This window comes from Orbicella franksi, chromosome 7 (genome assembly GCF_964199315.1).
Source record: "Orbicella franksi chromosome 7, jaOrbFran1.1, whole genome shotgun sequence".
In the NCBI taxonomy this organism is placed as follows: domain Eukaryota; kingdom Metazoa; phylum Cnidaria; class Anthozoa; order Scleractinia; family Merulinidae; genus Orbicella; species Orbicella franksi.
The window spans coordinates 9,638,648-9,649,474 of NC_138151.1; the positions used below are offsets into that span (position 1 = coordinate 9,638,648).

The following is a 10,827-nucleotide window of genomic DNA, read 5'->3' on the forward strand; positions in this document are numbered from 1 at the left end:
TCCGAAAAAATTATGAAAGCACGGCTTTGATTACCAAGGTTTTCAATCTTCAGTTTCAGTTGGTCGCTCATTACCTATAAATCGGGAATTTTATCAAGTACAGAAAAAATAGAAGTTCTAGATCTTCTGGAGCAAAGCCTGTTAATCTTAACCCACGCTCGAGAGTACAAATATCCATAAAACATGTCACACAATTTCTTGAAAACAACAAAATAACTTATGCCTTCAAATGGAAGCGATTTTTGACTTAAAGGAAAAGTCAAGAAGAGCTTACCACAAAAAATCAAAAATATTTCTTTAAATATTAAGCGAGATGCGATTCAATGTTCAAAACGAAGTTCATTTGTGAAATATTAACCGGCTCGTGTCTGCTCATGACAAGATTTCCTGAATGAAACTCAGTCACAATACAAGTCGGGCATGATTTGAATTGCTTTTATCTTTTGACAATTTAAATGCGCAAATCTAAAAAAACATATTTTAACAGGAAAAATGACTTACTATGACTTGGAAAGAATCATTTGGATCTGAGAATTCCGTCGACATGACAGTAGTTTTTAGGTTGTTTTCCAATGAATGAGACGTTGGATTGACGCACGCATCAGCGCTACCATAAAATTTTAATATCTTACATTTGCCTGATTTGGAAACAAAATACTACTCAGGGAACAAAAACCCAGACCTTACACATAATTAATTCTTAATTTAAGGTCAACAAACTTGATGCTCTTCGATGAGAAAAATATCTCCAAGAGTAGATGAAAAAATAAAGGTAATTCTTTAAATGCCGGAATCGGTCGCCGGTCGCGGAGAAAATATTTGACCAACACGTAAAAGTTCCCAGACAGGTTTAAGCAAAATAAAACAACGGAATCCGCAGAATAAATTTAATCCGGTTTACATTTGCAGCGAGTAGAATTATATAATCTGGCAGGTATTTCGAACACAGAGGGCAGATGTGTGCATTTTAGCCCAGTAATAATCAATCAATGAAATCGATCTTGCTCTTTTGGAAACATTTTGTTTATCCAAGAAGCCTTGAAAGTGCTTTCAAGAATGTGACGCATATTTGGCACAAAGGGTACTTTTAAAAGGGCCACTTTCATTGTTTTGGTGTTTTTAAAAACATCAATTTGCACCTGGTCGGTACAACACGGAAAAAGAGTTGGCCATGGAGGACAGCATTAACTTAGCAAACATTTTTTTGCATTATTATCATAACTAAGCGCGTGAATATTCCTGCGGCTAAAATCAACTCGCGCATGACTATCTTGCGGTTGAACACAACAATATTCAGAAGCCTCCAATCGCTACTGTACTTACGATAACATCGTCCTCTGGAAACACAAGCAAAACCTGCAAAGGGTCCCTCAAAATCTGAGTCCGTTTCTGCACAATTTCGTCTTCGTAACTGATCGGTAGAATTCCAGTGACGACCTCCTATAAAAATATAAAACAAACTCTGCGGTATTATTTTAATAAGAACACTCGCTTCCTTGACAGCACAAAGAATGGAAGTAATTTATCAAAGATCTAAACAATTTGCGCGTAAAACCACCCGATTGTAGACAACACGTCGGCAGTGTCAAGTCATTTCTGTTTCATAATTAAGAGACAACACCAAGATACCAACGGTTTACGACTTTCGTAGGGAAAAAATGCAATTTAGCGAAATAAAATTGAAAAAAACGTATAAACATGTACGTTAAATATCTTCAGAAAATAAATAAGGATCTTTAGCTCTTAAAATCGTTACTTTCTCGCACATAATTAGCCGTTTTGCGCCAATTTAGCAACAGCTTTCAATTTTTTAACAATATTCAGCTTACAGACAAATTACCTTCCACTTGTTTCGTCTGCAAATGGCATTAAAATGTTGGCTTGAGTTTTTGTCTGGAAGATATCCCCTAACACAAAAAGCTCTCTGGAAAGATACACGCTAGGCTAATATCCCACAAGATACTGTTCCCTTGCAGAGCTCGTTAAGATTAACAAATTTGTTAGCGTGACCCAACAGAGATCATCAAAGGAGCGACACACCATTACAAAATCATTAAAACTACTCCCACCTTTAGAGGCCTTAAACTAAACGTGCTTTCACTCGAGGTGAGTGACTTGATGTCCACTGCAGATACCGTAGATTCACGGTCCTTTCTGAGTGCTTTACTTATTTTCCTTTCTGACATAACTCACGGTGTTTTGAAGTGAAAACATTTGCACACGTCTCATCGGGCGGCCATGTTTGATTCATAAAATGTCGTGCCTCGTTTGCGTGTCAACACTTGAACAAAGATTAACTGATAACACCACGCTCCCCTCCCACGTTACAATTGTGACAGGGGTAGAGCAGAACATATGAAATTTGTGTAATGACCCTGAATAATCAAAGTTTGATCAGACATTTCGAGCTGCAACAGTGGCCTTATCTATATTACGAGGCTTCAGAAGGATAAAAAAAAACCGTAGAAAAGGTTAATCGGTTCTTTGCATGCCGAATCGTTCTGTGACATTTCTGTCAATTGAATGTATGACATCACGTTAAATTACTTTACTCTAAATATTTTGAAAATCGAAATATAAAATTACCGGAAAACAGTTTGAGATCCACTAATTTAACTAGATCAAGTCCTTGCCTCACACAAAGAGAACGAGGGATATATCTACAATAAACACACTTGACATGTTATCTGATTTATCAGCCAACAAAAAGCATTCTTGTAATCAGGGCGAGGATATACGTATGGCAAAAGTGCACGTACAAATCAAATCAAAGAAGAGCTTTCAAAAAAGAAAAAATTTTGAAGTTGCAATAATTTTGTTCAAACAACAAATAAAAAAACCAACAAACAAACGGACGCAAAGGAAACAGAATATGCTGTACCCTAGATGGAAACTACCTGCATTACGTGGGATTTTACATAAACGGTATCTCGGGCGAGAAATTGACACGAGATCACGGAAGCTGGCCGAGACCATTGCTGGATCGAGTAACATCCGGAAATGATCCGGAAAACTGCGAGACGGGTGGCAAAGATGAATCATTTAGTCACGTCATTGATTGTTTACATTCTGCGATTACGACTAGATAAACAAAACCAAAATCACGCTTCCTCACGGCGAGATAAGAAATGTAAACAAGCTTGATTCTTTAGGATTTTTCATTTGCAGGTTATTGTTCTGATTGTGGTCGAAAAGTGTAATTTAGTGTAATTTCGACTGGCTGGCCTTATGAAACATGGCCTTTGGTAGCTCAGTAGTAACAATGTATACTTCACAGTGCGAGGATAAATCTATTTCGTCCGATCCAGCCACCTCAACCCCCTCCCCCCTCCCTCCTTGAAACGGAGAAAGTAACCCACTGGCGTGAGAATTGAGTCTGGCTTACCTTTAGCGCAGAGTCTACACCATCTTGAATATTTTCCACGAGGTAAACCTGTTAAAAAAAAGCATTACACTAATAAATCGTGAATCGTAGTGTTGCAAAAAAAGGGAAGGAAAATTACGATGAACCAAGAGTAAAGACGACTAAGTACATTTCAATTTCTCCGTTATAATAAAGAGAACTTAAGTAATCATTTCTAACTAATCTATAGTTTTGACGACAAACTATGGGAAGGGAAGGGGGGCATCCATTTCTAAATTTCTAAGGACCGAAAAACACTCCGACAGATTTAACATTTGTTTTTCCTGGTGACATAAACACTCTCAGTCAACAACCGAACTTTGTCTATTGTTGTTGTTGTTGTTGTTGTTGCTGTTGTTGTTGTTGTTGTTGTTTTGTTTTGTGTTTTTTGTCGCCAGAATGGAAATCGAAACTACCCCAATTACTCAGCCAATATAATAAAACAGTGCCGACGTTCATCCAAGCAGAACACATCCTAAGACGACTAGAAGGGTCCAAAACTGAAAGATTAAAGCCAATCACAATGCTTTATTGTAGGCCAAGTGCTCAATCGGGTAAAGCTACATTGTAATTTCTTGAGTTAAGAGGTGAAAAACAAACCCTGCAAATTAAGAACCAATTAATGAGCTTTTCTACTTTATCTGCCCTTGTCTGTGTAACAGCTTGTCAAGGTTGCTCGCAGAGATCGGCGTAACGAAGAAAAATCGTCCTTCGGCCTTTTCAGCACGGAACTCAATGTAATTGTGCAATATATAATGAGGTGGCCTGTCATTTACTCGGTCTAGGATTTCTATACCGACCTGCGTTTTAAAAGTGGAATGAAAGTTCCACGACTGTTCGTCAATTTTCAGGATTTCACGAGGCCTACAAAACCTCCATTACATGTAAAGATTTCTAAGTTTTCAAAACTCGGATGAGTTACAAGCATTTGATCTACCGGACATCAAAATAAATTTTAAGTTTTTCAATACAGTTGGATCAGTTCCACAATTCTACCCATCACATTACAACACTCATTATCGAAATCCTGTCCCGTTTTATTATCAAAAAACTAAGTAATCCATTTTGAGCTTCATCGATAATTTGAAGACAAAATATTTGTACCACGTGACTTCAAAAGTGCACAGCCGACATGACATATTAGAGAAGTTTGATATTTGCGTTTCTAGAGAAGACTGACAATTCTGTCTTGTCTTTTCATTCTCCTAGACTCTTGATGGCTCCTCTGAAACGATGGAAGAGTCTGTTATAAAAAGAGTGTCTCGAGAGTTTCTAAGGCTGCTAATACAATTGTCACTGAATACGATAAAGTTCGGGGTCACGAAACGTCACGAGAAGTATCCCATACCAGAGGGAAACGAAAACATAACTGATAAAAAGGTTTACAAAGCAATACATATTCATTTGTTTTACGGGAAGGCAAAATAAATAAACAAATACATGTAGCTAACGGGAAAACAAGAAAGTCGTTAGTACGTATGAATTAGCAATACGGTCATGGAAGGATGCTTTCATGTCTAATGCAGAGATTGGAGGTCAAACTAAACTATAAAATTCTTAAGTCATTAGAGATATAAGACCCAATAAAAGGTATCTTTTCAATCAAGAGATAAACTAGACACGGCAATAAGCGATGACAACTTTGCGATGCAACGATTAATAAGCAAAACTTTCGACTTCTGAATTTTGCTTTAATTTGTACTCAAAGTTAACGGATGTTTGTGTTAACTATTCATTAAAGGAACTGATAACATCATAACCCACGTCAAATGACCCTTTCCGTTTAAAAGAAAGTGTTGCTGTGGCCTAGAACAACACAATTACAAACCTTTAACCACGAAGCATTAGCGAGCAGTCGGAACTAATTATTCAACCTTATTACTGGGCAAGAATAAAACTTTATTCGATAAGTGTCAACAAACAATGTAGCGATATCGTAAGCCGTGTCGTTATATTACATTTATGGAGCCGAAACAATGGTTAACAAGCTGTAAATGAACTGTTTCAGGGGTGCAAAGTGACTCTTTTTAAGTATTAATTAAATCGAAGTTGGGGGTTCCCAATTTTCGGGGACCACCAATTGCAATTCTGAGCGGGGTGCTTACAAAAGTCACGCAATTCAGTGAATTTTTCTATCACTTAGAAGACTGAACTCGTTTGAAGGAAAATTGCGGAAAAACTTGCTCTAAAAAAAGAAGGAAACGTGAGGAAAACCTGCTAGAAATACTTTATATAACTCGAAAAAAAAGTTACAAAATTTTAGCAATACTGACCGTTTCTTGTGTGTCATTGTCTCTACACTTTGATTTTGTCCTCCTGGCAAGTAGCTTTGGGCTACTGGACGTTACTTTTGCCACGAAGTCAGAATTGGCGAACTTGGAGAGAAGCTCGAAAGCCTTCTCGCCGGTGAATGGCGACCGAGGTCGAGAAATCTTCCGCTTTGATTTCAATGTGGCGACTTCAATCGGAGCGGGCTCGTCGCGACGATTTACCGGTATAAACTGAGTCGGGGATGGCGGCGAAATTCGGCCACTGTCGTCTACAGAACTTTGCGAATGGCCTCGAGGTTTCTGAGGGACAAGCTTGAAGATCGAAGTATCGGAAAACGAGCGTGCTTTTGTGCCTAAACCTGGGCAAGGAACAGCCAAAAGAGCCGTTTCATGACAGCTGACACTCTCGCATTCCTCCATAGCTGGCAGCGAATTGTACTACGGCCTCCTAGCGCGAGGAGAGAGTCATCGCATAAAATACATGCAAAAACGTGAATGTTTATCTACCGTTTCATAGAGATAAAGCTTTCAAAGCTATGATTTATGACAACACTTCAAAGTTTGTCAATAGATATCAAAGGCCAGGGATTAAATATCGCCGCGACCAATACTGATGAACAATGTGAACAACAAACAGCAAACTAATCCAAAACAATAGTCGATCCGACTTCCTCTTCTTTTCAGAATGTTGCTTCTCTGCTTATCTAATCATCCATGACCGCAGGTTGCCGTCTATTTCCCCAAAGAAAATGGCAACATTATAAAAAGCTTCACCGATGAATAAACAAACTTGACGATGTTGTGGTAGGAAGCCTCCGTAAAAAAGACCACCCAGTATTTTGTATCCGTTTGTCGTCGAATAACCAAAGTATCTAAACAATGATTTGCCATTGTAACGAAGAATAAAAATATCACTTTTGCGCAAGAAATATTGTTTAGACAAATTCATTCAATTTTGCACAAAACAAATTAAAATTTAAAAGCACCGAGGCTCGCGAAGGAGAAGCTTCTGTTTTGTACACCTCAAATGCGGATAATATGTCTCCTCTCAAAACTTTTTTTCCTGTTATAACTTATCGAAGCAAAATAGAAGTTTGCGGATGTTTTTAATTTACCAAAGATAGTTAGCAAGAACGTGAAAACAAAACATTCAGTGTCACTTTTTCGCAGAGTGGCTCGCTAATAAAACGCACTTAGACTGTCTGGCGTCATATATTGTCCTTTGATTTGACAGTTAATTTAGAAATGCAGATTTACTTTTAAGTATATGTAAAATATCGTACAGGGATTTTTTTGTAGCCACCCAAAATTGTCACTGATGCTATTATGAAGAAAAATAATAACAAAATAAACCTCTAAGACGTGACTCGCTTCGTAAAATTGCGCATCCGCTGACCACAAGGAAACTCCCCGACGTGCACTCGTTCAGGCAACGAAGCAGGCAACGAAGTACTATACAGGTCATAAGTAAATAGCCGTGGCTGCTCTCTATGTCAGAAGGCTAGAGTCTTGATATGATTTCAAAAGTCACCGGTCGTTAGTCACAGAGACGACGAGAATTGGCAAACAACGTGGGCAGTGTGCTGAAGCTAACGCTGTATCTAAACTAACAAATTTTTGTTTTGTTTGTTTGCAAGTTTGCTTTTTTAAGCAAAAAAAATCAAAATAAACCTGAGAGTCTGAATCTTAGAAACTGTATTGTAATCCAATACTAATCTTTTGAGAATATCGTTGTCGTGTCAAAGCTGCTTGTTCGCACATTCTTGAAGTCTAACGGGACCTCAAAATAATGACTTGAAAACATGGGAAACCGAAAAAGAAAAACTCTACTGAATTAAAGATGCCAAGGAGTATGAGTAATCCAACTGTATACTAGCACTAGGAATGTCCCTGCCAGGCATAAATCAATTCTCACATGGTCATGTTTTTCAATTTGTATGATATCGAGCCGACCACGGACCCACTGACTCACTGACTCACTGACTCACTGACTCACTGACTATACTATACTATACTATACTATACTATACTATACTATACTATACTATACTATACTATACTATACTATACTATACTATACTATACTATACTATACTATACTATACTATACTATACTATACTATACTATACTATACTGACTCACTGACTCACTGACACACTGACTCACTGACCCACTGATCGACCGACTGACTGATTTGTATCATTGAAGATCATGCCAACACAGAACCATGAACATTTTCTTACCGGGGTTCTTGCAGAGTCTGGCGTCTTTTGTTGTTTCTGCATTTTCTTTTTCTCTGACTTTGGCGTATCTTGAAGTTTTTCAGCAAGACTTTCAGGATCCAACTTCGAGAAGAAAGAGTATCAAAAAAAAAATAGCTAGCATTATTATTCGACTACTTATTCAACATCTATTTAGCGCCTTCAGTCGCAAATCGACTAATCAAACATTCGCTTGTCTTTGAAAACATGATGCGCCGTCTGCCCCGCTAACATTATTGAATTAATCTGGTCTCGAGTCCAGGACAAGAAAAAAGAAAGTGACAACAGGAAAAAGCTTGGGGAAAAAGCATGGAGTACTAACCGTTTTATTGCTGCTGCCAAATTTGGGGAGCGAAAAAGGACTTCGTTTCTCTTGACGCGGACTTGACATAATGTCATCTGGATCCAACTGATCCTACACGCAAAAAATACGGTTGACGTCTCCATTAGAAGTTTAAAGCGTCTGAGACACGCTAGGGAAAGCGGGGGTCATGGGTACCTGGTCACACTATACAACAACATTGTTTCCCAGGGGTACTCCCACGTAAAAAGGTCCGGGATGCTTTTCTGCAAAATTTGAATAAAACCCCTGAATTTAAACCCTATAGGAGCTGTGATCTACGATAATCCAACGTCTCTGATAATTCAACGAAACAAGGGATAACGTATCTTGATGACGTCATATCCATGATGACCTAAAAACTTACGTAATACCCGTGTTGTTGTTTTTTCTTGCGTGATGTAAGGAGAATTTAAAGGAGCTCAGTCACGGTTTTTGGCCACGTTCAGAATTACAATTAAATTGAAGGAAACCTGAAAATAGTACTTTACTTAGATAGAAAGAGATATTCATAAAGCATATTCAAAGAGATATTCATAAAGCATAAAGTAACAAGGATGGTTAAGGATGGAGAAGATTGAAACGGACTTAAACGCCGAACGTGAGAATTTTCGGCTAAATTTTTAAAGATGCTCAAATCGTAACGTTTCTCCTTCAATTTAAATTGACACTTTTGCCTCAACCCCATTAACCCAGTGTATACAGTACATCTAAACAGTCTCTATTTTACCTTGTTCTTTTTGTGTGAACTCTTCCGGTCTGTCTGGTCTGCAGAGTCTTTGGCACTTGTTGAATCCTGACATGAACCAGTACAAAATAAAATTGACATTCCAATGCGTATACAGGAAATATATTTAAAAAACACCGTATGTTAAGCGAAGTATTAGAGCTTCTAGTTTCGGATTCCGGTTTTTCTGTCAAAATCGAAGGAAAAAAAAACAACAACGACGACGACAAGGATTTAAACTTTTATTTCTGAGGAATTTGTTTTCCTGATAGCTTGAAGAACGCGAAGCGGTGGTGCAATGGAAACAAGGCCGTCACTTGAATACAGACCCCGATACCAACCAAATATTGTACGTTATTAACTGTACCATCCTCTCTTGTCACTGATCATTGCAAGAAAAATAGCACACTGCCTACGCCTAAGCCTAGCTCTACGGATTTTCGCCTGTTTACGTCTCACGAGCGGGGTCGTGAAGTAACAGCCAGATCCCGGTTGTTTGAAGGCTGGATGACACTATCCACCGTATAAATTTATCGCCATCCAGCGGATAAGTGTTAACAAAACTGACAAACCACGCTATCTGCTAGATAGTGGTGATTTATCCGGTGAATAGCGTTATCCACCTTTCGAACTACCAGGGCCAAAAAGCTGAGGCTACAAACTATTGCGTTTTGGAGTGACTTTTTACGTCACACATTCGTAAGTACCGGAAAAAGCGGAAATCGGAAATCCAATTCTGTTTAATTTTGAAACTTTTCCAACAACAACAGGAGCTTTTTTGTACACACACCCGTGACGTTATTGTCTAACAGCCTTCGTATCTCTTGGCTCATGGCTAACTTTTTAAAGAGCCTTCTCTTAGCTATCAGGCAGAAGTAAAACACGACAGTATTCAGAACCTTTATAATTCCTAAATGCTGAGGAAACTTACGTCGCGATCGATCCATCACATTTGAATTAGCGTAACCCGTTTGGGTGGTGTAGCTAAGTATGAATTGGAAACTGAGAGAAAGCATCGTCAAAGCGGTATGGAACAACAGCAAGATACAAACAAACATTACAAGAAACGTTATGTACCTTGTGTTTCTGTAAGATGATGTTCTTCTTGTGCAGTTTCGGACTTGGTGTGATCTCTGACAGGCCGTTCCTCTCCATTCCGATGTCTTCCTGCATGACGAAAGAACCTAACATTAGAATAAAGAACAACTAATGACAGGCTGTAGAAATCCTGAGGGACCCTGACAAAAGCGCGGCGAGTCCTTATATTGCACAGTGTCTGCCAAACTTAGACAGTATGAGTGGTTACATAGGACCTATTATAAATTGATAGGAATCCCTTGGCCCCTCGGAGCGCACGTCGTTTTCCTGTAGCATCACTGACCATCACTGCCGGAAATATTAAACCAAATCTGTCAACAAATCCATTTTATAGACAACATAATAATAGACCAACTGCAGCGCGGATGGCAACGAAAATGGCTTATACCAAACTGAACAGTTCGATAGCTCGTTCTTGCAGTTTTATCGACTCGGGGTTTCGCCTCTCGCCAGCTATCAACCGATAGAAACTTTGCATAAGCTCGCAGAAGAACGACAGGGGTGAGGAAGGTCAACTTTTATTTATACAAACATGCTAAAAATATACCCAAGGCATAACTTTGGATAGGAGAAGAAGGCAATGACAAATACACTTTGGATACAGAAAGAATTCAGCAGGCTTTACTGATTCAAATCCAACCTGAAATCAAGGTTGTCATCACCCAAAAGTGACTGGGACCGGCAAGCAGGTACATTTTGAATGTGAATGGACACATTGCGTTTCTCG

General features: G+C 38.7%; 1 protein-coding gene across 5 annotated transcripts in view; it reads right to left on the reverse strand.

Annotated features, from left to right (window-relative positions):
* The window catches only part of LOC145491765 (dedicator of cytokinesis protein 11-like), a 65,245-nt gene that overhangs the window by 50,907 nt on the left and 3,511 nt on the right, over nt 1–10,827 (reverse strand). For 3 of the 5 annotated variants that reach the window (XM_081471019.1, XM_081471021.1, XM_081471022.1), the window contains exons 2-7: nt 10,080–10,169; nt 9,006–9,071; nt 8,258–8,350; nt 7,918–8,019; nt 3,386–3,433; nt 1,324–1,440 (exon numbers count right to left, since the gene is read on the reverse strand). In XM_081471019.1, the coding sequence (XP_081327145.1) occupies nt 1,324–1,440; nt 3,386–3,433; nt 7,918–8,019; nt 8,258–8,350; nt 9,006–9,071; nt 10,080–10,169 (516 nt within the window). The other 2 variants (XM_081471020.1, XM_081471023.1) reach the window with 2 other exon arrangements.